Genomic DNA, 27737 nt, shown 5'->3' with positions numbered 1-27737 from the left:
TCGTTCCTCGAGTCACTCCCTCCCCTCACCGGATGCAGTAAAAAAGTTCATTCTGCGCTCCCTCGCTCCCCGATTGGCCGGTGCTGGGCAAAAGGGGCTTGCCGAAGCTCCTCGAGTCGCTCCCTCCTGCTGTAAATGTTGGAATGCGTTGGAAGAGGGGTAGTCTTATATGGCGAGTATATCCCAAACTCTATATTTTAACTGTAAAAGTTGGGGGTTGTTTTATATGCCGGAAAATACGGTATATACAGTACAGTTACTTAGGCCTATGAACGAAAATAATTTTACGGTTGGGGTCGCCACATAGTGGGGAATTGTATTAAAAGGGTCGCAGAACTATAAAGGTTGAGAACCGCTGCTGTAAAGGAATGCGAGAAAAGACTCACTGAGAAGGTAGTGGACACCTAGAACAGACTTCCACGGGAGGTAGTAGGATCCATAATCATGACAGAATTCAAGCTTCCTTATGGTTCGCCAGACCAGTCCAGATGGATGGGTTTCTCTTCCCTACCAACAGATGGAGCCAGAATAAAAGATTTGCTGTAACAATCTACATAAGGCACTGTGTCTCCAGAAGATGGTAGAAGTGCAGAATCCTGCAGTCAATGGTGCTGGGGAACCACATTGCTCTAGAGGGACCCTGGACTGGTTGTAATTGACATTACATCATTATAACAAATCTGTTGTTTGATCTATTTTCTTTAAACTTTGTGGTCTCTGTGGCCTGTGATTGCTGTTAGATAATTCTGATTTCCAAATGATGATGCAATCATCAGTTCTTCCTTAATTAATTATTGCAGTGCTCTCTATATCGGACTTTCAACATCTCTGAAGGCTTTGCAACTATTACTGAACTCTGCTGCACAACTGATCTCAGGGAGAAGGCTTAGAGCTCATGTAACTCAGTCATGGTTGATTTGCATTGGCTTCTTCATGGTGAATATTGAGTTCAATTCAAAATTGCATTGATGGTCCATAAGCTAGTAAATTTTAACTCATTGCTTTGGGCAAATGCACTTCTACAGCTGAACCATCCTTCTAGGATGCTTAGGTCTTTGCAGAGAGTCTTTTGGACGTACCATCCTCCAAACAGGCACGTCTTGCCAAGATGAGAGAGAGGGCTTTCTCTGTTGCCGACCCTGCTCTTTCGGAAAGTCTAAAAACGTTTAAGAACAACAAACAAAACGTCCCTCCCTCCCACCCCCAATTTTTTTTAATACAATTTTATCAATATTAACTGCTGGATCACAATTTTTTCCCCCCTGTACGTACCCATATCAGTCCAGACTCCTGGGTTTTGCCTCCCTTCTAGCAGATGGAGACAGAGAAAGTTTCGCAGGCAACTGCCTCTTAACCCTGTGTGCCACCTGCAGCTCCCCAGTATTTCTCTGTCTCCAGCAGCTGGAGATGGTGCAAAACCTGCATTCCCTGTACGTACCTGGATCAGTCCAGATAGTGGAGTTATGTCCCCCTTCCAGCAGGTGGAGTCAGAGCAAAACTCTAAGGCTGGCCTCTTATAAGCTGGAGCGCCCTCTCTGTCCCTTCTGTATTTTTCTGACTCCAGCAGGTGAAAGGCAGCAGTCCCTTCGGTCCTCCATCTAGCTTACAAAGGGGAACGTTTCTTTTTTCCTTATTTCTCTTGAAGTATTTCTTTTTTGGATGGATCTCTTTAATTAAAAAAAAAAAAGAAGAGAACTTTATAATAAATTTTACTCTCAGCAAATTCTCAGGGATTCACTCCCTCAGCTCTAGGCTCCATCTTGCAAGCGGAGCCAGTGGTTCTTTTCTTTTCTTTCTAGGGGTAAGTGCTGTTCCTTTTTATTACTTTCAGGTCCAGCTTTTTTCTTCTGGAGGGGGTTCAGGGGTGCATACTGGTAGTCCAGCCTCTCCCCCCCCCCCCCCCCCCCCAACGACATAGTGCCCTACCCTGAGAGGTCGTTGCCTCGGGGCAGTGTTTCCAGAGAAGTGTTATTCCTCTGGTTTTTCAGGCTTCTAAGCCTTGTCGTTGCTCTGCTAGCGGATGCCTGCTTCCCGCTCCAGTCAGCCTGCAGTCGGCGGCTCTGCCGAACAACCATGCCGCGCCCATCTCATTGCTGCGCCTGTGGAGAGCTGGGTTCGCGGCTCTCCAGGGAGGGTATTTGCATGAGATGTCTCCCTGGCGGGGAGAGTTCCTCACGAGCGGCTGGGCGGCTTCATTCGCGCTCGCAGGCGCGTCTCGCAGCGAGGCCGGCCCCGTTCCCGCCCAGCACGGGAAAGGGAGCCATTTTGGATTCCCCGCCGCCAGCTCCCGCGCAGCCAGGCCCTGACTCAGACCTCGATTTTCCACCGGACCTCTCGCCAGTGACTCCCCCGGAGCTGCAGCCTCCTTCAGCTCAGCCCTTGGGAAACACCCCCCCCCCCCCCCCCCCCCCCCCCTGGCGTTAGCTCCGTCTGGCCCTCCCCCTGGTCCTTTTTCCACTGACTTCATTTTATTGTTACACAATGCATATTTGGCCAGCATGAGCCACCAGCAGGGCTCTGCTGCGGGGCCTCTACCTCCTAAAGTAATTTATTGGTCAGATCCAGGCTGTGGTCAGCTTTCTGGATCCCAGGATGTCGTGGGGATCTCCCAACTGGGGCGTACACTAGGAGCCAGTCAGCCCCCGGCCCCCCCTGGAGCAGGGGGACAGCAGCCAGCTCCCATGATACGGGTAGTACCACCTGTATCCGCTCTGGATGATCCAGACACGGATGACCTTTCTTCTCCCGTGCAGGTGGAAGGGGATGACCCAAGGGTCCTGCGTCTCTTTCAAAGGGACGAGTTGGACCCCCTGATTCCTCACGTCCTAGCCGAGCTGGACATAGATACCCCTCCGGACCCTCCTGCTCCTACTGCATCATCCCGGAAGGGCGACCCGCTCCTCGCCGGTCTGCACCCTCCTTCTCAAACTTTCCCTTTCCATCCGATGCTATTGCAACTGTTGACTAGAGAACGGGTTTCGCCAGAGTCTTCTCTCAAGGTGGGCAGAGCTATGGATAAGCTCTACCCTCTACCTGAAGAGTACCTGGAGCTCCTGAGGGTCCCTAAAGTGGACGCGTCTGTGTCGGCGGTTACAAAATGCACCACGATTCCGGTTACTGGCGGAACGGCCCTAAAGGATCTGTAGGACCGTAAGTTGGAAGTCTACCTCAAACGGATTTTTGAAGTGTCTGCTCTGGGGGTCCGAGCTGCCGCCTGCAGCTCTCTCATGCAGCGTGCAGGGCTTCATTGGCTTCAGCAACTGCTCAGTGCCCAGGATTTGCCGCCCGAGGAAGCTCAGCAGGCTGAGTGCCTGGAAGCAGTCATGGCGTATGGGGTGGACGCTCTTTATGACCTCCGGATCCTTGCCAGATCCATGGTTTCAGTGGTCTCAGCCAGGCGGCTCCTTTGGCTTCGCAACTGGTCGGCGGATTCGTCTTCCAAGGCACAATTGGGATCGCTTCCTTTTAAAGGAAAATTGCTTTTCGGCGAGGACTTGGAACAGCTCATCAAGTCACTCAGGGAGAAAAAAGTCCATAAGCTGCCAGAATATCAGCCAAGGACCTTTCGGGCCTTCAGCTCTTCCAGATCTCGCTTCCGTGGGCAACGACGGTTTCGTCAGACCAGGCCTCTAGCACAAAGGCCACCTTCCTCACGCTCTCAGTCCTGGTCTCATCCCTTTCCCCTACGTGGCTCCTGCCAAGTCTTCCCAATGAAGGCTTGCCAACCCACTCTTCCATTCCCAGGATAGGTGGCCACCTGTCTTTCTTCTACGAGGAGTGGGTCAAGATCACCTCAGATCAATGGGTCTTAGACATTCTACAACACAGCTACGTTTTGGAGTTTGCTCGACCCCTAAGGGACAGGTTCCTCTTCTCCCCCTGCGGAAGCCTTCAGAAGCAGGCCATGGTCCGACAGACGCTCGATCGCCTCTTGGCCCTCTGGGCCATCCTCCCGGTGCCACCGAGGGAACAAGGATTAGGCCATTATTCTGTCTACTTCATGGTTCCCAAGAAAGAAGGCTCCTTTCGTCCCATCCTGGACCTCAAGCTGGTCAACAAGGCTCTCAATCAAGGTGCCTCACTTTCGTATGGAGACCTTACGGTCAGTCGTGGCAGCAGTGTACCGTGGGGAGTTCCTGGCCTCCTTGGACCTGACGGAGGCGTATCACCACATCCCCATCTTCAAAGCACATCAATGCATCCTGCGTTTCAAGGTCCTTGGCCAGCATTTCCAGTTCCAGGCCTTACTGTTCAGGTTGGCGACGGCTCCCTGCACCTTTACCAAGATCATGGTAGTGGTGGCAGCTGCTCTACGCCGGGAAGGAATTTTAGTCCATCCCTACCTGGACGACTGGCTCATTTGGGCGAAATCAAAAGAACTGTGTCTTCAAGCGGTGGAACGAGTCTTGCACCTTCTCCGCTCCCTTGGCTGGGTCGTAAATTTCCCCAAAAGCAACCTTATTCCTTCTCAGACACTAGACTTGTTAGGAGCACGCTTCAATACCAATGCCGGGAAAGTCTTCCTGCGCCAGGATCGGGCTCAGTCTCTTGTAATGCATGTCCAGCGCTTCCGGAGCCTCCAATTTCCCACAGCGTGGGATTACCTCCAAGTCCTTGGAACTATGGCTTCTACTATAGATTTAGTGCCGTGGGCTTTTGCGCATAAGAGCCCCCTACAGAGGGTGTTACTCTCCCGCTGGAAGCAGGTATCGGGATTGTCAAGCCCTACTTCCGCTGCTTGACATAGCCAGCCACAGCCTGGGCTGGTGGCTCAGCCTCGACCACTTGCTGAAGGGAGTGGATCTGCAGGTCCCACAGTGGGTGATCATCACAACGAATGCGAGCCTCTCCGGTTGGGGAGCAGTGTGCCAGCGGCAGTTGGCTCAGGGACTTTGGACGTCACTCCAGGCCTCATGGCCGATCAACTGGCTGGAGACCAGAGCGGTCCGTGTCGCCCTGCAGCGATTCCTCCCTTTGGTTCATCGTCAAGCGGCGCGGATCCTCTCTGACAATGCAACCACGGTGGCATACATCAATCGCCAAGGAGGGACAAGGAGCCAACATGTCGCGCGGGAAGCGGACAAGCTGATGGAGTGGGCTGAGCTGCACCTTTCTCCCCTCATGCGTCCCACATAGCCGGGGTAGACACCATTCAGGCGGACTTCCTAAGCCGACAACTCATAGATCCAGGGGAGTGGGAGCTCGCTGACGATGTGCAGGTGGATTTCCTTAGCTGGCAAATATTGGATCCCGGAGAATGGGAGCTATTGGAGAAAGCAATAACCCTCATCTCTCACAGGTGGGGTATGCCTCATATGGATCTGATGGCGACCCAGAGAAACGCCAAGGCACCATGTTTCTTCAGTCGCAGAAGGGAGCATGGGAGTGCAAGGGGTCAATGCCCTGGTTCTTCCTTGGCCACATGACTTTCTGATCTACATGTTTCCTCCATGGCCCCTGGTGGGCAAGGTTCTAAGGAGGATAGAAGTCCACCCAGGAAAGGTGGTTCTCGTGGCTCTGGAGTGGCCGCGAATGCCTTCGTTTGCAGATCTGGTCAATCTAGCAGCGGATGGCCCCCTGTGGCTAAGGCTTCCACTTTGGAATTGGTCCCCCTTGGATGTTCGCTCATATGCATCTACTTCAGTCAGCCATGCCCTACAGGTGGAACCCAGTATCTGAGCAATTTCATCTGCCTCTAACGGAAAGCACCAGGTTGAGTCTGGATTGGTGGCTGTGTCAGGACAATTTGGGCTGTGGGATGGCCTTGGAGGTCCCGAGTTGGATAGTAGTCACAACCGATGCCAGCCTCTCCGGTTGGGGGGCCGTGTGACAGGCTCAAGTGGCGCAGGGGCACTGGTCTCCGAAGGAGACGTCATGGTCATCAACCGTCTAGAGACGAGAGCGGTGCGTCTAGCGTTGTAGGCCTTCCTGCCTCTTGTTCGGAGCTAGACCAGTGAGAATTTTGTTGGACAATGCAATAGTGGTGGCTTACATCAACTGGCAGGGCGGTACCAAGAGTTACTTTATCAGGGTTACTTTATCAGGGTCCGACTTGCCTGGAGCAGGCAGATTGCTTTTGTCTTGCTTGACTTTTGAAAGGTGGCGATTAAGTTGGAGGTATTGAATACTACATTATTGCAGGCAAGAAAGAGTTCTCCTTCTGTTGCTTATGTCCGGGTTTGGAGAGTCTTTGAAGAGAAGCGTCTGGACATGGGAGTCACCTCTTTTCAGGCCTTGATTTCGACGATTCTTTCCTTTTTTGCAAAAGGAGTTGCAGAAAGGGCTGGCTTTGAATTCTCTTCAAGCACAGGTGGCAGCACTATCTTGCTATGGGGGGAAGTGCGAAGGCAGTCCTTAGCTTCTCATCCAGATGTTCATTTCCTGAGAGTGGTGAAGCAGTTGAGTTCTCCTTTCGGAAATTGTGTCCTCTGTGGAATCTTAATTTGGTATTGAATGCTCTGTGTATGAATCCATTAGGGGAAGTGTCTTTAAAGGATCTAACTTGCGAGACAGTTTTCCTGGGGGCAACTTGCTCAGCTAGGATTATTTCTGAACTACAGGCCTTGTCATTTAGAGACCTCTTTCTCAATATTTTGGAGGATGGGGTTTCAATTCTTATGGTTCCCTTTTTCATGCCTAAGGTGGTGTCTTCTTTCCACTTTGATAAATCCATTGAATTGCCCTCCTTCAGAAGATCATTTTAGGGAGCTGCACATGCTGAATGTGCATAGAGTTCTATATTTCAGATTGTGAACTCTCTTTGTAAGTCAGATCATCTGTTTGTGCTATTCCCTGGTCACAGAATGAAAAGGCCTCTAAATCTTCAGTTGCCAGGTGGATTAAGGAGACTATTTTGTTGACCTATATTTCTAAATGTCAGATAGTGCTGGAAGGTTTAAGAGCTCAGTTCGTGTCACCTCGGGTAGCACATTTAAGACTAATCGGAGAAAATTCTTTTTCATTCAACGCACAATAAAGCTTTGGAATTTGTTGCCAGAGGATGTGGTTAGTGCAATTAGTGTAGCTGGGTTCAAAAAAGGTTTGGATAAGTTCTTGGAGGAGAAGTCCATTACCTGCTATTAATTGAGTTGACTTAGAAAATAGCCACTGCTATTACTAGCAACGGTAACATGAAATAGACTTAGTTTTTGGGTACTTGCCAGGTTCTTATGGCCTGGATTGGCCACTGTTGGAAACAGAATGCTGGGCTTGATGGACCCTTGGTCTGACCCAGCATGGCAATTTCTTATGTTCTTATTTGTAGGGTGGCTTACATTTTCTAAGCATTACGTGCCGGATGTCTGAGCTTCTGATACTGCTGCCTTTGAAGCAGGCGTGTTGAGAGAAGATTTTTCAGATTTCCATCCAGTTTGAGGCTGGCTTGGGTACTTCCCATCCATCTGGACTGGTCTGGTGAATGATAAGAAAAAGGAAAATTGGCTTCTTAACCTGTTAATTTGTCTTTCCTTCAGTTCTACCAGACCAGTCCAGAATCCCACCCAGCAACATTTCTGATCTGCTCTCGTCAAATGTATATTCTATTCAAATGAGGAAGTAGAAACATAGAAACATAGAAATGTCGGCAGAAGAAGACCAAACGGCCCATCCAGTCTGCCCAGCAAGCCTCACATCTTTTTTTCTCATACTTATCTGTTTCTCTTAGCTCTTTGGTTCTATTTCCCCTCCACCCCCACCATCAATGTAGAGAGCAGCGATGGAGCTGCAACCAAGTGAAATATCAAGCTTGATTGGTTATGGGTAGTAGGGGAAGTAACCGCCGCAACAAGCAATTCACACCCATGCTTATTTGTTTTACCCAGACTGTGTTATTCAGCCCTTATTGGTTGTTTTTTCTTCTCCCCTGCCGTTGAAGCAGGGAGCTATGCTGGATATGCGTGTAGTATCAGTTTTTCTTCTCCCCTGCCGTTATATTGTTATAAGCCTCTCCAGTTGAACAGCTAGTTTTGGATCAGCTGCAGGTTTTCTTCACCCCTGCTCAATGGGGAAAGTTATTGGTTATTCATAGTTCTAGCTTTGATACATCAATATTGACTGGCTGCAGGTGGCACAGTGGCTTATGTAGGCGGTTACAGTAAATCTTTTATTCTCTGTCTTCATCCGCTGCTAGGAGAGAAAATCCCATTCATTTGGACTGGTCTGGTAGAATTCAAGGAAAGAAAATTAGCAGGTAAGAAACCAATTTTCCCATATATAGGCCAGCTGCAGAGGGACCTTAGTAGAGTAGGGAGGGAGAGGGAAGAGAACAGAGTGAGAGGGCAAATGCTGGTAGAAAGATAGGTCGGACATGGGTTCCTTAATCTGCTGGATATTGTATGATTTTCTGTGTCTCTTTGCTGTCCTAGTGATGCAGAGGAAGTACAGGAGACCCCTGCTGGAAAGGACCAGGAGGAGCCCCAGCCAAAGCAGCAGACAGTGGATGTATGGCCGGAGCGAATACCACAGGACCTGTTTCACCTGGACAGTGACACCGATGTGGAAGATGAAGACTCGGGCAGTGAACGTAACTGGAAAAAGGGGAGCAGTTGCAGGCGCACCCAGAGATCAGCTAGGAGAGACTGGCCAGGCACAAGCCAAGCCATCAATACAATCATGGAGGGAAAAGGCGCTGCTGAGATGCCACCTGTAGGACTCAAGAAAAGCAGAAGGTTCAGCCCAGAACTGGACAGCGAGACCGATACAGAAGGAGACAGGACAGAGAGATCTTCTGTGGGGCAGGGAAACAACAGTAATACCTCTACAGACCAGGACAGTGACACGGATGTGGAGAGAGAGAGGGAAAGGAGAGACAGTGCAGGGGAGGGGGACAGCAGACAGAGTGATACCGATATGGATGGAGACGTGATGGAGAGACCAGCAGTAGGGGAAGGAGACAGCAGACGGCCCACTGCAGACCAGGACAGCGACACAGATGTGGAAGGAGAAGGGATGGAAAGATCAGATGCAGGGGAAGGGGACAGCAGGCAGACTGCTACAAACCAGGACAGCGACACAGATATGGAGGGAGAAGGGACAAAGAGACCAGACGCAGAGGAGGAAGGCATCGGACAGGCCACTGCCAACCAGGACAGAGAGACAGATGTGGAGGGAGAAGGGACAAAGAGACCAGACGCAGAGGAGGAAGGCATCGGACAGGCCACTGCCAACCAGGACAGAGAGACAGATGTGGAGGGAGACGAGACGGAGAGACCAGTTGCAATGGAGGGTGGCATCAGGCAGGACAGTGATACAAATGTGGATCGAGAGAGAACAGAGGGACCAGATGTAGGGGAGGGGGGTATCAGACAGGCAACTGCGGACTGGGACAGTGTCACAGTTGTGGAAGGAGAAGGGACAGAGAGACTGGCTGCAGGGGAGGATGGCATAAGACAGTCCAGTGCAAAGCAGGACAGTGATACAAATGTGGATGAAGAAGGGTCAAAGAGGCCAGGTGCAGGGGAGGAGAGCATGAGACAGCCTTGTGCACAGCAGGTCATCAATACAGATGTGGAAGCAGGATTAAGTATTGCCCAGGAAGACCATTCTACCCCTGTGGAGCAGCAGAGCTGCAGGAGATCCAGGCCCTTTGATGCCAACACTGATAGCGAGGAAGACGACACAGATGGTAATGGGAAGAAGGGTGGGATTGTACCTTAGGGGAGGTGGGATGTGTTCTTCGGGGATCGGGGCTCAGTGCTGCTACTGAAGGTTAATGCTGAAAGGCCCTGATGAGGGAGGGGAGCCCTTAAAGTGCCAGGAATCAGGCAGTGGTGGTGGTCGGTGGGGGCAGATTTTCCTGTGATAGCTGCATTCATTCCTAGCCTCCAGAGGTCTAGGGGTGCGTTTAGGGACATGACCAGGCTTCCTCACGGTTTCTTTTCTTGCTGTTGCTCATAGCTTGGCCTTCCTGATAATGGTTGTTTGCCTCCTACATCCATAAGTCCTTTGTGCTGGGGGGAGTCTATGGTGGTGGGGTTCATTCTGTCTCTCAAGATATGTCTCAATGCTCTGTTCCTGTTCATACCCCAGATCAGTCCAGATGCCTGGGTTTTGCCTCCTTTCCAGCAGATGGAGACAGAGAAAAGCTTTACTGACCCTGCTACTTAACCTAGTGTGCCACCTGCAGTCACTCAGTATTTATCTGTCTCCAGCAGATAGAGATGTAAAACCTGCAGTCTGGAGTTTATAAAAACAACTAAAGGGTAGCAGATTCCTGGCAGGAATATTCCTCCCAGAGTGTTGTCAGGTACCTGGTTGGGCCATCCCAGGGAGTTAGTGATCCTTTTCTTGAGGTTCATGTGTGGACCTGTGGAAGGCTAAGAAAAACTGGTGGTCCGGTTCCCTTGTTTCCCCAGCTGTCACTTCCCCTCCAGCAATGACCTCTGCAGTTCTTAGCTAAGGAAAGCATTCTGATTATTTTTTTTTGTTTTGCTCTTGTTGTTATTGTTAAAAAAAAAATAAAAATAATAATAATAAGTTGGAGCAGTGTTGCTAGCAATTGGGGTTGGGGTCCAGGGAGCAGCTGTCTCTGCGGATTGGGGATCTTTTGTAAGACAGTACTCGTCCCGTCAGTGAGGCCATAAGCGAGGGTCAGGCAGGCAGCATGTGCGGCTTGAGTTTTAATGGTGCCAACTAAGGATTGCAGCAAGAATTGCTGCCCCTGGTGAGCCACATGCACGTCTGTCTTCAGCGGGGCTTTGTTCTGGTGACTCCAGCGGAGAGGGTAGCTCAAGGGACACTAGCACAGCTCTGTCGGGGAAGAGAATATAGCGATCGACAGGAGCAAACACGGGGGTCACATGAGTGGCCGTGTAGCTGCAGGGGATGTCCCAGGAGATGATAGGGAGATTCCCCTCCAGCCTTATCCCTGGCTATGCAGAGTCCCATGAAGGCCCAGGGACACTTTTAAGACCTCCAGGAGGAGGGTTCAGAGGACTTGCAGGAATTTTCTGAGGAGTTTGTTTTGCTTCTCCATAGGGATTTTCTAGCCAGGAAAGCAGCGGGGAAAAAGCGTTCTCATCCCCAAAGGGCTCCACAAGTATTCTGCAGGTACTTGGTCTAACAGGGCAGTAGGGCAGGTCCAAGGAATACTTGGAGGAATCCAAGGGCAAGAAATCCAGATGGAGAGGGCGGCACAGGACGTATCTGATCTGAAAGTTCCAGTGGCAGAGGGGGATAACCTGAATGTTGTCCAAGTATTTAGAAAGGAGTTGTAGCTGTTAATTCCACATGTGTTAAAAGAGCTGGACATTAAGCTGCCACAGGAGGAATCTGATCCTGAAGGGGTGGATCCAGGCATGGACGGATTGAGAGGTTCGACAAAGGCCTTGCCCTTTCACAAGTCTGTGAAAAAGTTGGTGGTCAGGGATTGGGATACTCTGGAGATTGGTCTAAAGATAGGAAGAGCAATGGCAAAGTTGTACTCTGTGCTGGAGAAGGTAGACGCATTGGCCTTTCTGGTGACCAGGAAAACCACCATTTTAGTGATGGGTTCCGCTGCACTGAAGCACGCACAGGATCAGAAATTAGAAATTCAGCTCAAAGGGATTTTTGAGGCTTCAGCATTGGGTATCTGGGTGTTTGGTAAAGGATTTGGCCTTTAAGTCCCTTCGAGATGTGTTGCATGGCTACTTGGACGTCGCTGCACACTTACACCAAACATTACCGGCTGGGTGTCTGAGCTCCGGACTCAGCTGGGTTTGGGGAGAGTGTAATGAGAGCGGGACTGTTCATGTTCCCGCCCAGTTTTGAGGTGCTTGGGTACATCCCAGGCGTCAGGACTGATCTGGGATATGAACAGGAAGATGAGATTAGCTATAAATATAAACTTCAACCCCTCTCTTCTGAGGAGGATGAAGGCGGAACCCTCCAAACTGGGGCTTATCCATCAAACATGAATGATTGAACTTTGCAACTTGCACTTAACGCTGCACTATTTACATACTGAACATTAGCGTGAGCTTTCCAAAACAGGCAGGACTCTGGACTGCTTTGTGGTATTACAGAAAGGAAATTTTTTCTTTGACTTGGGTACAGGTCATACTGAGGGACTGCAGGTGGCACACTAGGTTAAGTAGCAGTGTTAGTAAATCTTTTATTTCCTAACGTGTAGCCAGATGGACTCAGGACCAATTGGTATTGTGCTCTCCTGATAGCAGATGGGAGACGGAGTCAGATTTCAAAGCTGACGTCAGCCTACATATACCCGTGCAGCATGCTTAGCTCTTCAGTATTTCTCAGTCTCCCATAGCAGATGCAGACACTATCCAAACGAGAATAGTGTAACATTTACAAGAAAAAAGAGAGAAAATTTACCTTTAAGAAGAGAGCCCCGCTTCTCCTGTGGTGAAACCTAACGGTCCCTCCCCCAGTCGAGACTTTCCTGAGGTCGATTCGATTATCCCTCAGAGGTGAGCCTTAGTCCGCCGGCTGATTCCTGGCATGGACGTAGACCCCAGGGTGGCTGAAAGGCAGCGGGTGCAGATTCGAGCGTGGTGGTGAAGGTATTTCCCTCTCCCCCCGCAGCTGGAGACCACCCGGCACACGACCGGTAAGCACAGAGACCACATAAGGTAGAAACCTTTTACTTCTAAGTCTCCAAGGCTCGAACAGCCGTACCGACCTTCCTCCGAGGTTTAAATCGGGTTGACCAGCCTCCCTCTGGCTAGGCCCCGATCTGGTGCAAGGGTCTACACACGTGGAGACCCTCCGGGGGGCGGGGGGGTTGCCATCTTGTCGCCAGGGTCGTCGGTGCCATCTTCCCCACTCACCGTCGGTACATGCAGAGCAGGCCAGAAGCCCAAGGCGCCTCACTTGAGCACGTCCGTAGGGATATACGCTTAACTGAGCGCACATCTATGTTAAGACACCCGCAGTTACCTAGGTGTTGGCGTTTATTGTTTCAGTGCACCGGCGGTCTCCAGTGCCAAAAACGTTCTTACATATATAATCAGTTGAACCAGTTCAAGGTTAATCAAGTATACTCAAGTGTAATCAAGTATTAAGCAACATATATCCACACTGGCTTTTCGAGGAGAATACTGAAGAGCTAAGCATGCTGCACGGGTGTATATATAGGCTGACGTCAGTTTTGAAATCTGACTCTGTCTCCCATCTGCTATCAGGAGAGCACAATACCCATTGGTCCTGAGTCCATCTGGCTACACTAAGAAAAACGAAATTATCAGGTAAGCAATTTCTCCATTTGTCTCCATCTGCTGGTAGGGAGGCAAACCCAGGCATTTGACTGATCTGTGGTATTCCAGGAATGAAAATTAGCAGGTAAGAACCAATTTTCCTATTTCTCTCTGTCTCCTTGCTCCCACAGGTAGCCCCAGATTCGCCTTGCAGGATACACAGTGCTACCTGTACACTGCTTCTAAGGTTCGGGAGGAAGAGATGGAGTCCTCTGTAGGTCAGTCCCACAGGCTGCTGAGTGTGATTTTATATAACTCTCCATCACTCCCTCCCCATCTGGCTGTCATCAAGGGAGCCATCACACCCGGCCTGTCTTCTCATTCCCTCCCACCAGACCAGTCCAGAAGCATGGGTTTGTTCCCCTACCAGCAGACTGAGAACAATTTGTACTGACATCTCCCTATAATAAGATACTGTGCTACCTGCAGCTCCTCAGTATTTCTCTGTCTCCAGCAAATAGTAGAGGTGTAGTCCTGCAGCCTGAGAACCTTGGAGACCACAGATATTGCTCCCTCTGATCTATGTCTTTAGTTGGTCATCCAGTTGAGATGAGTACGGGGGTTGGTGATCTCTAGCTTGATCCTGGAATTTGAAAAGGGTTTTGAAAACCAGTGAGGTTTCCCTCGGCGGCGCTTCCTTTTCATCACAGGCCCTGATTTCAGGTCTTGCTTTGAGAGCTGCTCTTCTCAAAGTGGTTTTGGGTCACATGGCTCTTTAAGACAATGGTGGCCCTGAGTGAAGGAGGCCACCATCGAGTGTTTTTCCCCCTCCCAGTGATGTTTTTTCTCACGGTATTTTTCTGCAAGGAAACATATTGCGGGATGTTGCCATGATATTTTCTTGTGAGGGGAGTGAAATATAACAGTAATTCCCCCCCCGCCCCTGCCCGCATAAAATAGCACAGCTTGATAAATGACCCTCTTAAGTTTGTATCTGAGACAAGGAGTGTCAGCATGATTTGAACCCTGGCTTCCCTAGTTCGCAGCCTGCTGCTCTAACCACTTGGCTACTACTTCACTCTTGAAAGCAAAGTTGCTTACCTGTAACAAATGTTCTCTATGGACAGCAAAACAAAAGCCACACAAGATGGGTAACCTCATCTGATGGAGCCAAGTAGGGTGATTTTTCTCTCAAGCCCAGAGAGTTCTACTTAGCTCTCCGAGCATGTGCGATTCTTCCCGCTCTAGTGTGCCTGCACTCAAGTCTCCTCAGTCTCTTTCCAAGGTTGGTAAACTTCCCGGAGAGGTTGGAGGGATTGTGTGGCTATTTATTTTGCTGTCTATGGAGAGCACCTGTTACAGGCAAGCGATTTTGCTTTCTCCGAGGCTTTTTACCCTGAATGTACATGAAAACGTTTTTATTATAGTTTTTGCTTCCACAGCAAGCTGTCTTTAAAATTCTCTTTGCCTTCCTTATCAGTTGTTTGCATCTGACTTGTCAGTGCTGATGCTGTTTCCTGTTTTCTTCATTTGGATCTCTTTTCCATTTCTTGAAAGATGTTTTTAGGTGATATATTCTCTCACCTCACCTTTCAACCATGCTGGTAGTCATGTGGCCTTCCTTCCACCTTTTCTAGTGCATGGAATACATCTGTTCTGGGCTTCCAAGATGGTATTTTTAAACATCCATGTCTGAGCTAAACTTTTGACCTTTGCTGTTGCTCCTTTCGTTTTTTTTTTCCTAACTGTTTTCCTCATTTTATCATAGTCACCTTTTTGAAAGTTAAATGCTGTTGTAGTAGATTTCTTGTTTGTGCTTCCTCCAGTTAAGTCAAATTTGATAATGCTATGTTCCCTGTACGTACCAGGATCAGTCCAGACACCTGGGCTGTGACTCCGCACCAGCAGATGGAGACAGAGCAAAACGTACCTGGATCAGTCCAGACTGCTGGGTTATGCTTCCCTTCCAGCAGGTGGAGTCAGAGAATAAACTGAAAAGGCACCCCCTGATAACCCAGTGTGCCATCTGCGATCCTCCAGTATTTCTCTGCTGGTGCTGCTGATTTTGTTAGCTTCCCTAATTTCTTTTAACATTTCATTGTCTGCCTGTTCATTCTGGCCAGGTGGACAGTAATACACCCCATTACTATTGTATTCCCTTTTTCACCTGGAATTTCTATCCATAAAGATTCAACTTTGCATTTTGTTTCTTGCAGAACCTTTATCCTTTTTGACTCAATGCTCTCTTTAACATATAACACCATCCCTCCACCAATTTGATCCATCCTATCATTTTGATATAATTTGTACCCTAATATCACAGTGTCCCATTGGTTATCCTCCTTCCACCAGGTCTCTGACACCAATTTTATCTACCTTTTCTTCCCCTGCTATACACTCTAACTCTCCCATCCTATTTTTTAGACTTCTAGCATTTGTATACAGACGTTTCAAAGTATGCTTTTTGTTTGTACTAACAACCTGCTCATCAGTTGACGGGAAATTTGGAATCTTTCTGCACTTTTTTAAATGACATTTGATCTCCTTTGGCATTTATTGCAATCTCTCTACTGGGATGCCCTAATTTCCCTGTTCTGTTAGTATGCTTCAAAGATGCAGTATTCTCAACTATGCGTTATTGATAGACTGTCGGCTTTCGCCTTTGTTCTAGTTTAAAAACTGCGCTATCTCCTTTTTAAAGGTTAGCGCCAGCAGCCTGGTTAAGATGGAGCCCATCCTTTCTGAAAAGGCCCCCACTTCCCCAAATGAAGCCCAGTTCCTAACATATCTAATCCTTTTTCCTTGCACCATTGTCTCATCCACGCATTGAGACTTTGGAGCTCTGCCTGCCTCTGGGGTCCTGCACGTGGAATGGAGAACATTTCTAAGAACGCTACCCTGGAAGTTCTAGATTTCAGCTTTCTAGCTAAAAAGCGCTACTTGGCTGTTTATAAGGAGGAGGAAAAAAGCAGTTGCTGTCCATCTTGCTACGTCTTTGGCCTATTTTCGAGTCCAGAAGGTTTTTTGAATCTAATGGGTCTTTCTCCTTTTAGGATACCAGTTCTGTTAATTCTGTCTTTCTTATAGAAGGGTTTATGAAAGTCTGGCTCTCAAGTCCTTCAAGGTACAGGTGGTGGTTATAACCTGTTACAGAGTGGCAAGTACAGAGGATGCCATTATCTGCCTTCCTAGATATTTCATGTTCCTTTAAGGGGGTAAAGCATCTAAGACCTTCTGTAAGACCTTGTCTTTGTCATATCAATTTGGTTCTTTGAGCTTTGTGCAAGCCTCTGTTTGAACCTATCAGTAGGATGTCTGAAGGAGTTAATGCTCAAGTTAGTCTTTTTGGTCATATTCTGTTTGGCGAGGTGCATATCTGAACTTCAAAACTTATTGGCCTTAAGAATTTTGGAGGGTGGAGTGTCCATTTGTACAGTCCTGTCCTTTTTTGCCTAAGGTGGTCTTGTCCTTTTGTTGGGTCAGTTGGTTGAAGTGCCATCTTTAAGATGTCAAATTCCATGATCCTTCATTCACTGGATGTACATAGTTAATTTTAAGTATCTGAGTAGTACTCTAATCTCCTTAGAAGACTGGATCATTGATTCATTCTCTTTAATTGTCAGAGGAAAGGAGAGTCTCCTTCGTAGGCCACTATAAAACCACTTGTCTTAAGGAGCCATTTGGTTTGGCCTATATTTCAAAGGGGCCTGGTGTTTCCCCAAAAGTATTAGAGCACATTTCACTAAGGCTCTGACAGCTTCATGGATGGAACTTCATTTGCTTTCACCAGAGGAAGTTTGCAAGGCAGCTCGTGGGCTTCCTTGCATACTTTTTCCAAGCATTATAGATTGGCTGTTTAGGCTTGAGGAGATGCTGACTTTGGGACAAGCATCTTGAGAACAGGTTTATTAGGCTCCCTTCCTGTTTTAACGATGGCTTGGGTACATCCCATGCATCTGGATTGGTCTGGTGGAATGATACGTAAGAACTAAGTTTTCTTTGCTTGAGCTCTACCAGACCAGTCCAGATCCCACCCAGTTTTTCGCCTACAGAGTGCCTTACAGAGTAGATATTTTTTGTTTTTCTCTCAGATGAGATCTTTGGGGGGGGGGGGGGGGGGATCAGGCTCAGTTTAGGATCCATTTCAGCCTTCTCCCAAGCTTGTTGAGGGAGGTGAGAGATTGTTGTCTTGTTTGCTTTGATATAGAAATACTGAAGAGTTGCAGATGGCACAGCACTCCCTATATAGGGTGATGTCAGCAGAGCAGTTCTCTATCTATGTCTGCTGGTAGAGGAGCAAAACCATGGATATGGACTGGTCCAATAGGACTCAAGAAAAGAAAATTAGCGGGTAAGAGCTACATTTTTCCTTCTCTTCTCAGTCCAGCATGGAGGAGGTGATTATTAATTACTGTTTGCGCTTAGTGGGGGAGGTGGTGAGTAGAACCCTCTATTTTTCCTATATACTATTTATTTATTAATTACAAGTTTTTATATACCGGTATTCGTTTTCACATCATATCGGTTTACATGGAACATATTAATGAGAAGGAGAAATCCATTTAACTGGTAAACTTCATTATATATATATACTGATGCTCTTTTCCCCCAGCAGAGACCGAGGAGGAAGACACCCAAGTCTTTGCCTCCAGACCCTCGACATCAGTACTTTTCAAAAGTAAGCAAAGAGTCTCAGATCCCATATCTTCTACAGAGCAGAACTTGTGTATTTTTTACTGGAAATTTGTAGCCTCCTCACCAGAAAGCTTAACATCCACTCAGGGTTAACTCTATGGCCACTCTTGCCAAGCACTGCCTAGGCCCACCTGTAGCTACACGCATGCTCCTACACTTGCAGCCTCCAACTGTGTCCTGCTTACCTCTGGGCAAATACCTGGTGGTTTCTAGGGATACTGGGACTGCACACAATCCAGAACCCACAGACCAAATATACAAAATACTACAGTGATTAATCAGTCCAAGACAGGCAGAGCTGACTAATAAGTGTGGTAAGAAAAAGTAGGATCTGTGAATGAATGGAAAAAGTTATGATCTGCAAACAGTAATGGGTAAAACAACAAGGATTAATCAGCAAAAGCTAGTTAAACATTTCCCATTGTACTTAACTAGTACCTGAGGAGGTCAGGAAAAAGGCTGTCCACATTAGCTGAACAGGGCCTCAACACAGGGATCTGCTCCCTTTGTATTCCTAACTTAGGCTAAAGAATGGTATAAGCTGTCCTTTTGTATATGATGTGTGCTCTTACATGCAGGCACAGCCAGGTCTTGTTGTCTAAAGGTTTCAGCTTTGTTTATAGCAAATAAAATCCCACAAGAATCAGTGACAACTTTAATTTTTACATTTTGCTCCTCAGAGCCATTTTTCCTGAGGCCCAGTGAAGGATTCCTGCCCAGCGCAGGTGAGTGCTCCCAGACTCTCAAGGATCACTGCTGCCTCTAGTCCATGGCATTGATCCATACCCAAACCTTGTCTTTGTGTTTGGTGGGTCACTTTTGTTTGTTGCTAATCTGTTTTCTCACTTTCCTCTTGCTCCCTGCAGGCTTCACCTCTTTGGAAAAGGCCGAGGACTGGCCCGATGACCAGCTTGTCATGGCGGAGACGCAGCCCTTCTGCAACAACCCTGATCTCAATGCCATCTCCAGCAGGAGTGGGGCAGAAAGTGCCGAAATGGAACCCACCCAGGCCTTCCCACAAAAAGGGGACAGTGAGGAAGTCTCACAAGAGGAGACACAGCCCATCGCGCTGTACCTAAGCCTCCGGGCAGCATCAGAACCCCCGTGGCCTGTCAGAACTACACCTATCCTTAAGCACCAAGCAGTTTCAGAGATCCAGAACAAGGCCAGCACCATTGAACTCAGGCCACCTCCTCCTCTGGTGAAAGGAGAGGAGAACCCTATAAGCATCCAGCCTAGCAACCTCCGATTGAGCCTTTCTGAGGAAGAGACTCAGATGTATACTCTCCAGGTAGAGGAGAACCTGACAGAAGAAACAGTGCATCATGAGGGGCAAACAGCAAAGGAAAGCAAAGAGACTGAGCCAACTTTGGATGTTGAGTCTCAGATTTATACTGTCAATGTAGCAGAGTCGTTGGAAGCATGCAGGAAGGAGGCAAAGCCACCTGAGCAAGAGACACTGGAAGACTTTATGGAAACAGACCACATGCCCAAAGAAGACATACAAACCATGCTCCCACAAACCTCTCCTGCTGCCCACCACCTCCTTGTTCCTGGAGACGATGTCCCAACGCTGACAGCAATGACCATCAGTAATCACTCTTGTGCAGAAAGATCAGGAGACGCTGTAGACAATCTGAATCTAAAGGAAGAATGGAAGGAAGAGAAGGTGAGTCCAGCTAAAGAGAAGACGTGCCGAAACACATGCCAAGACTCTAGGAACGATGCCACACAAGGAGAAGTCCCACAGCCACCGCTTGTGAAAGGTAAACAGGGTGAGGGTCTGGTCTGGGACAGGTATCTGATGCTAGGCTTTTTGCTATGTCTCCTTGATTGATTTGTTTGTTTGTCCTAGATTTCTACAGAATTTTAAAAAATCACATCCTTGTTTCTGCAGTTCTCACTTGCCAACTGTTCATCATGTATGTGGATCAGTGTGACACCTCATGCTCACAAAAAGCAGCGCTCTTCTGATTTAGTCAATAATAATCTGAATACAAGAGAGGGCTTGTGGTGTTTTTGCTTGCTGAATTATTGAAGGCGAGATTCCTCCTCATCCAGCCAGACCAGTCTAGATAGGGTTATTCTCCCCTGCCAGCAGATGGAGTAGAGAGCAACAGGTTTGCTGACATCATCCTATATAAAGTCCTATGTTGAAATCATGATTCTGGTGAAAGGGAGCACTTCCCTCAGGGATGCTGAGGATTGGAAGTTCCCTGTACATACCAGGATCAGTCCAGACAGTGGGTTATGTCCCACTTCTAGCAGATGGAGTCAGAGAGAACTTCGAAGGGTGCTTCCTTATAAGGCAGTGCACCCTCTACTAATCCTCAGTATTCCCTGTACATACCAGGATCAGTCCAGACAGTGGGCTATGTCCCCCTTCCAGCAGATGGAGTCAGAGAGAACTTTCTCTCTATGATCTAGAGGAAGGTCTACGACACCTTCTTTGCTCAGCCTATGAAGTGTTTGACACTACGGCCAGAACATCTGCAGCTTTCATAGGTGCCGTAAGAATAGCTTGATTTGCATGCAAGTGGCATAAGGGAAAGATATTCATGAAAAGCTCGGGTGCGCCCTTGCTTAGGAGACCATTTATTTGGAGAAAAATTGAGAAACAGTCGCTCAACTAAAGGAGCAGAACATGGCTGTTCAATCTTTATCGACACAGAGCAAGCTAGGGGGGGGGGGGGGAGCGGTAATTGATGCTACTTTCCTTAGTTTAAACATCCCTACTATTCCCAAAGACAATACCGGTCATATTAACTTTACTGTCTGTCCACATTCCAGCAACCATGCCAGCAAGAGGAACCCGCTCAGCAAAGGGGGCACCAGACCAACTGGTGAGCACCGAAATCATAACCACAACCCCCGACAAAGCCACAACAAGGTTTTTTAACCAGTCCGTCACCACAGCCACTAAGTCCGATCAGGGGCAGAATTCGAAACTTCCTACAATTCTGGATAGAAATAACCAAGGACCAATTGGTCCTCAAAATCATCCGCACAGGTTACCATATCAACTTTTCACCAACCAAAGTTACCCCATTCAGCACTTTCACCTCTGAATCTGATCAAGAGGCATGCAAATTACTTCACCATAATACAATATGGGAGATACCATCCCAGGATTACAACAAGGAGTACTACTCACATTACTTCCTTATACCCAAGAAAATTGGGGATCTTTGCCCGATTCTCGATTTCAGATCATTGAACAAGCATCTGTGTTGAGAAGTTCAAAATGACATCTCTGGGCACCATATTGGCCTTCATCCAACCTAACGACTTGACCTAAAGGATGCATATGCACACTTCGCGATCTACCCCTCGTATTGGCGCTACCTCAGCATCAGATTCACTACCAGCACAAGGTCCTGCCCCAAGAAACATAGAAATGATGGCAGAAGAAGATCAATAGGCCCATCCAGTCTGCCCAGCAAGCTTTCACACTTATTTTCTCATACTTATCTGTTACTCTGACCGCTGAGTTCAGGGCCCTTATTGGTAGCTTTTTGATTCTAATTTCCTTCCACCCCCGCCATTGATGCAGAGAGCAGTGTTGGAGCTGTATCAAAGTGAAGTATAAGGCTTAATGTTTGAGGGTAGTAACCGTCATATTGAGCAAGTTACCCCGATGTTTGTATAACTCATACTACTCAGATCAATGCCTTGTTAGATGTTGGCTGGATGTAAATCCTATTTCTTCATTCCTCCTGCTGTTGAAGCAGTGAGCTGCGCTAGATATGCATTCAAAGTGAAGTATTAGGCTTAATTTGTTGGGGGTAGTAACCACCGCAATAAGCAAGCTATTCCCACGTTTATTTGTTTACCCAGACTGTGCAATTCAGTCCTTATTGGTTGTTGTCTGAATGTTCATGAAATGCCTAGAAGTGGCTGTGGCACATCTACGACGTTCCAGGATATGCCTTTTTCCTTATCTCAGGAACTGGTTAATAGTGACACCGAACGAATGCACACCATGTTCTCACACTGAGATGACAATTTGCTGCCTGGAAAATTTAGGGTTTATTTTGTCAATTATGAGAAAGTGATGCTCCACCCAACACAACTACAGTTCATGGGAGCACAAATAGACTTGATAAGATCCACAGCTTTTCTCCCCTGTGAAATGGCCCTCAAACTTCACATCTTGGCAAAAAGACTTCTGCATCGCAAGACAAGAGCAGTTTGGTAATACTTGGCCACATAGCAGCTGCCGTACACGGCTCCATGTGCATCAGTTGCAGTAGTATCTAAAAAGCCAATGGTGCTGGTTCCATCGACCCCTATCAACACGTATTCATGTAACTTAGTCAGTGGCACAAGAAATAAAATGGTGGCTACAGCCAAACATACAATTCCACACCAACTGATCTTAATGAATGGGGTGCTCACTTCCTCCAGTACAAAATACAAGGCTTTTGGACTCGCAATGAGCGATCATACTCCATCAATCTACTGGAACTCGGCGCCATGAGAAATGCTCTCAAGGCATTCGAACACCACCTCAAGGGGAATCACTTTGATGATCCATACGGACAACCAAGTGGTTATGTTTTGTGTCAACAATCAAGGTGGTATGGGATCATGGGCCCTGTGCAAAGAGGCCTTACAAATATGGAACTGGGCAGTTCATGCCAATGTAACGCTACAATCCACGTAATTACCAGGCATTGCGAACGTGGAGGTGGACCGCCTCAGCAGAATATTTCGGCCACACGAATGGTCTCTGATGCAAACAGTAGCTGACGACTTGTTCTACTGATAGGATCAACGTTGCTAGACCTGTTCACTACAAAGGACACTGTTTCTGCTCAATTTGACCCAGTCCCCACGTCAAGTTCTGAACAAAAGTATCACCATGCCACTTAAATCAGAGCATCTCACTATCAACTGTTTTCCCAAAACCACACGAATGAAAGAGAGAAACTACTTCACCCGCTCGATTGCAAACTAGCTCTAGCTTACTGTTAAAGAAGGACTCAGTCAGAAAAGGATCTCAGTAATTCATATCCTACAATCTGAACAGTCGAGGTATCCCAGGGACAAAACATACACACTCTAACTGGATCAAGCCCTGCTACGCTGCACATTCCCTCCACCTGCCAAACCCAAGGGCCGCAATTACACATTGGAATAATAATGCTGTAGAAGACGGATGCAAAGCTGCCACCTGATCCTCTATTCACATCTTCACCTTGCATTATTGGGTAGAGCTCTGGAATATTTTGCCTAGGGAAATTAAGTTGGAAACAATTTTATTATTTAGGAAGAAAGTTGAAACTTGGCTTTTTCCAAATGTGGAATAAGGAGATGGAAGGAATGTCAGTTTCTCATTTATTTTTTATTTGAATGTTTAATTGATTTTAATGTTTTTTAAATGTTTTAAAGTTGCATTTTGTATTTAAAACTTTTGTTGTAAACTGCCTTGGGCAGCTGTATTAGTCTGGTTGGTGCAGTATATAAATAAATGAAATGAAAGGATTAAGCTTGGGAACTTACGTGGCTTGATTTTTTTTTTTTTGTTCTTCAGATGCTGACAAAACTGGAGAGAAGGGGGAAGAGAAAGAGGGCAGGAAAAAAGGACGGAAGGAGAAAAAACACTTGAATGAAGAAGAGAACCTTAGCAAAACCACCTCACAAGCACTGGAGGATAGGGAGGCTAGCATCATCCAGGTGAGGGGGGAGATGCATGTGTGAATCCCACCTCCGTCTGATTCCAGATCAAGAACTCTGACTTTGGCTTACGTAGGGTTCCTCTAGCTGAGCTAGTAAGCCACTCCAGATACCTGAACCTGGATATTCCTTTTTCTCCTCTTACCAATTTTCTCCTGTCACTTGTGATAGAGATTTGTACATTTTATTTTAGGTCCCCCATATGTTGACACTGATTTTTCAGCCATTTCCTTTTTGAACTTGAGCACATAAATTGAGCAGCTGAAGTTATGCCCGTAATCTGAAAAATCACACACACAAATGGCCAAGGATGTACACACATACATACGCCACCTCTCAAACACACACTGCCTCCAGAGACACACTTCCTTTCTAACACGCAGACCAACACAAACAGCAGCATCTGTCATCAACACATATGCAAACAAATTCAAGCTCGCAAATAGCACCCACACATACACAGAAAACAAGTCTCATTCTTACTCACATACGCACCAGACTTGTCCATATGCATGGATTTTGCTCACTACCAGCAGATGGAGACAGATTGCTGAACTTCCCTATATAGGGGCCCATGTAGCTAGCGACAATCCTGAAAGGTTACAAATCAGTGGACTATGACCAAGCAGGGGGTCGGGTTGACTTCTAACAGGCATTGGTCCACTGGTGTGGGAGGTGAAAACCAGAGGAGTCCAGTTCTCTTTTTCCACCCTACCCCTTCATCCTCTGGACAATCCATTGTGCAAAAGAAAAAAAAAAAAAAGGGGGGGGGGGGGGGTGAGACTGTCTGGCAGGGAAAACTCTCTAAAAATAGGTCCATAAAGGTGGCTGGATTAGAGTTCTGGACCATTATGGTAAACCTGTTCTTTTCTTTTTTTTTTCTATTGTTGTTCTAAGGCCTGGTGGGGGTTTACTGGCGGATATCAGTGCTGTAGTCAGGTGCTAGTGAGCCAAGTCAGGCCTGCTTCATGTTGGCTCAAACAGAGGACGGGAAATACTGCATGGCTTGTGGAGGCCTTTGTGTGTATATGTGTGGGCTGATGATCCAGGTGAATTGGAATGTGAAGATACACTTTGGTCAAATCCAGAGAAGCCAAAAACTCCCCTTTGCATACCACAGCGATCAGCGTCCTCAACATTTCCATCCAAAAATGAGGAAAATGAAGCTCCACCTTCACCTTCTTTAAATTCAAGATCGGATGAAAAGCGCCGTCTTTCTTTGGAACCACAGAATAAATGGAATACCTTCCTATTCCCTACTCCGCGACTGGTACTGAAATTATGGCCCCTAACATACGCAGACAACTGACGGTCTCTCGAACCACACGTCTTTTTCCAGTCGTAAGTGCAAGAGGACCTTGTGAACAAATTCTTTAATGGGCGTGCAAATTCTAAAGCGTAACCGTGCTCTATCACACTTAGGACCCACTGATCCAATGTGAGCCTGGCCCACTCCTCGAGAAAACTTGTTAACCGAGCTCTGATTCTTGGAACGGAGGAGCGAGCTGGCCTCGTTTCAGTGGGTGGACTTGGAACCGAAGATCCCCTGACCGGTACCCATTTCTGGTTGGTCTCCTGCCTCGAAAGGACTGATTCCAAGACTGCTGCCTCATGGCGCCTTGTCTCTGACCTCCTCCCAAAGAACGAGACTGCCGGGAATGTCAGTTCGACCGGAAACAAGCCCATGCAGAAGACAACCTCTGCTGACCCTCGGCTTGTCCTCTGGCAGCTTGTGCACTCCAAGTCCTCTCCAAAAAGAAGAGTCTCAAACATCCGCCGACCAGTTCCTTCGCAAGACTAGGCTTGGTTTTTGAGAGGAGGTGCCTGAGAGAAAAGGGTTATCCGGAGGATGTTAGTACTGCTTTGTTGCAAGCAAGAAAGAAGTCTACCTCCTTGGCATATGTGCGGGTGTGGAAGGTTTTCAAGGCTTGGTGCAAGGAGCACAGTGTGGATCTGACTCAAGTTTCGGTGGCCCACATTTTGTCTTTTGTACAGCAAGGTTTGGCTTTCAACTTCTTAAGGGTCCAGGTGGCGGCCTTGGGGTGCCTTAGAGGCAAGATACACGGTTTGCCATTAGCTACACATCCGAATGTGGTGCATTTTTTTTCTGCGAGGTGCAGAATATGTGTCCCCCGTGTAACCTAAACTTGGTTCTTAAAGTGATGTGTAGGGTGCTCTTTGAGCTGCTGTGCAGGGCGACTTTGAAGGATCTTACTTTAAAGGTTGTTTTTCTGGTAGCAATTTGTTCAGCTAGTAGAATTTCGGACCTACAAGCCCTCTCATGCAGAGATCCTTTCCTAAAGGTTTCAGACTCGGGTGTCTCTTTGCGTACGGTGCTTCTTTTCTTCCGAAGGTATCAGCCTTTGCAAATCTGGATACAAAGGTTCCTTTGGTTAAGGGGTAAGTGTAACTGGACGTGAAGTGGGCACGGTTGTGCTATCTGAAAGCTTCTAATGGCTTTAGAGTTTCCGATCATCATTTCATTCTATCGATTGAGGCGAAGCAGTGGCATGAAGCTAAAATATCGTGGTGGTTGTAGAAGGCCATAGCTTTGGTGTTCACTTGTCAGGGCCGATTGGTGCCTCAGGGTCTGAGAGCTCAATCGACTCGGTCGCAATAGACATTCTGGGCTGAATGTCGGTGTCACCGCAAGAAAATTGTAGGGCGGCGACTTGGAAATCATTGCACGCTTTCTCCAGACATTACTGTCTGGCTGTCCAGGCGCTGGAGTCTAGGAGCTTTAGTGAAAGCATGCTTTGAGCGGGACTCTCGCAGTCCCATCCAGTTTAGGGAAGCTTTGGTACATCCCAGGAATCTGGACTGATCTGGGTACGTACAGGGAAAGGAAAATTGGTTCTTACCTGCTAATTTTCGTTCCCGTAGTACCACAGATCAGTCCAGATTCCCACCCCGGTTTGGAGAGTCCGCTCGATCTGTGTTTGCTTGTATACAAGCTGAAAATGTTTTCCGTTGGCATTGTAGCTCAGGAGATGGTTGTATATTCTGGATTGTATATGGTTACATTGTGTTTTTAGAAACATTTCCATCTTGGCTTGGGTACAGGTCAATACTGATGGGACTGCAGGTTGGCACATCAGGTTATGTGACAGTGTCGGTGAAACTTTCTCTGTCTCCATCTGGAGGGGAGGCAAAACCCAGGAGGTCTGGACTGATCTGTGGTACTACAGGAACGAAAATTAGCAGGTAACCAATTTTCCTTTTGTATGCGTAAATCACATATGCAGAAAACATGCTTTGTGTGCACAAAATCCTGACTATGGGTCCCAGCACCAGAACTCCAGCTTCAGTTCATAGAGTAACATTATCCCTGGAAACTAGAAGTTAGGTTTCTAGCACTAAGCAAACATGAAGTAAGCCAGCACACCTTTCTGCATTGGAGGTAATCGCTAATGCTATCATTAGCAAAGGATTTGTATGAGAGGACGCTAACCTGTTGGCACGTTTTTATTTGTGCAAAACTCCTTCCTGCATCAACAGTGAAGTTTGTGCATAAAAAAAATGTGTGCACAGCTGCAGATTTGTGCTCTCTAGCAAGCCAACTCTTATTACATCAATGCCCATGATCTTTACCATTGACAAAATGAATAGCTCCCCCTGGATAATCTAGTAAGGCATCGCTATCTACTTTTGCTTTCCCTTTCCATTTTTGTATTACCCTGTTCTGTCACAATGCTGCAGATATTTTTTTAGCTGCGTCCCTGACCATATCTGGTTGTATCATTTATTAGCTGCCAGAGGAGGGGGTGTCATCGACTCTTGACCCAGAGAAGGAAGAAGGAGGGGCCCCCAAGAAGGATGTCAGCAAGAGAAATTGGCTGCCCAAGGAGAAAGAGGAGCTAGCACCTCCCAGAGACCATGAAAACACCGTGGATCAGGCACACGGTAAAGCTATTTCTGTTAATAATAAGACTGCAGCAACCTCCAGCCAGCCAGACCGGTCCAGATGCATGGGTTTTGCTCACCAACCAGTAAATGGAAACAGACTAACGGGTTTGCTGATGTCACTCTTTAGCTGCCAGTATTCTCTGTCTCCAGCAGATAGTAAGCAAGCAGCTCATGGTGTGAGCTCGGGCCTGGTTAGGCCAGATTAAGAAGGAATCTTAAGGTTGAACGGAGCAGCTCCTGAGGTGAAAGTCCTGTACGCCCTCCCTCAGTTGTGGGACAGCCTGAGACCATGGACTTTCCCTTTTTGGAATTGTTATCAGGATT

At 47.5% G+C, this 27737-nt stretch overlaps 1 protein-coding gene across 10 annotated transcripts in view; it reads left to right on the top strand.

Annotated features, from left to right (window-relative positions):
* Positions 1-27737, top strand: part of MDC1 (mediator of DNA damage checkpoint 1) — a 63579-nt gene that overhangs the window by 16429 nt on the left and 19413 nt on the right. For 6 of the 10 annotated variants that reach the window (XM_029584855.1, XM_029584856.1, XM_029584863.1 and 3 more), the window contains 7 exons: positions 8364-9622; positions 13325-13411; positions 17746-17811; positions 18509-18553; positions 18695-19594; positions 23365-23507; positions 27257-27410. In XM_029584855.1, the coding sequence (XP_029440715.1) occupies positions 8364-9622; positions 13325-13411; positions 17746-17811; positions 18509-18553; positions 18695-19594; positions 23365-23507; positions 27257-27410 (2654 nt within the window). The remainder of the gene's footprint in view (positions 1-8363; positions 9623-13324; positions 13412-17745; positions 17812-18508; positions 18554-18694; positions 19595-23364; positions 23508-27256; positions 27411-27737) is intronic. The other 4 variants (XM_029584859.1, XM_029584858.1, XM_029584857.1 and 1 more) reach the window with 4 other exon arrangements.

This window comes from Rhinatrema bivittatum, chromosome 19, assembly GCF_901001135.1.
Source record: "Rhinatrema bivittatum chromosome 19, aRhiBiv1.1, whole genome shotgun sequence".
NCBI lineage: Eukaryota > Metazoa > Chordata > Amphibia > Gymnophiona > Rhinatrematidae > Rhinatrema > Rhinatrema bivittatum.
The sequence above is the reverse complement of the archived record's forward strand: the minus strand, read 5'-3'. Positions and strand labels throughout refer to the sequence as shown.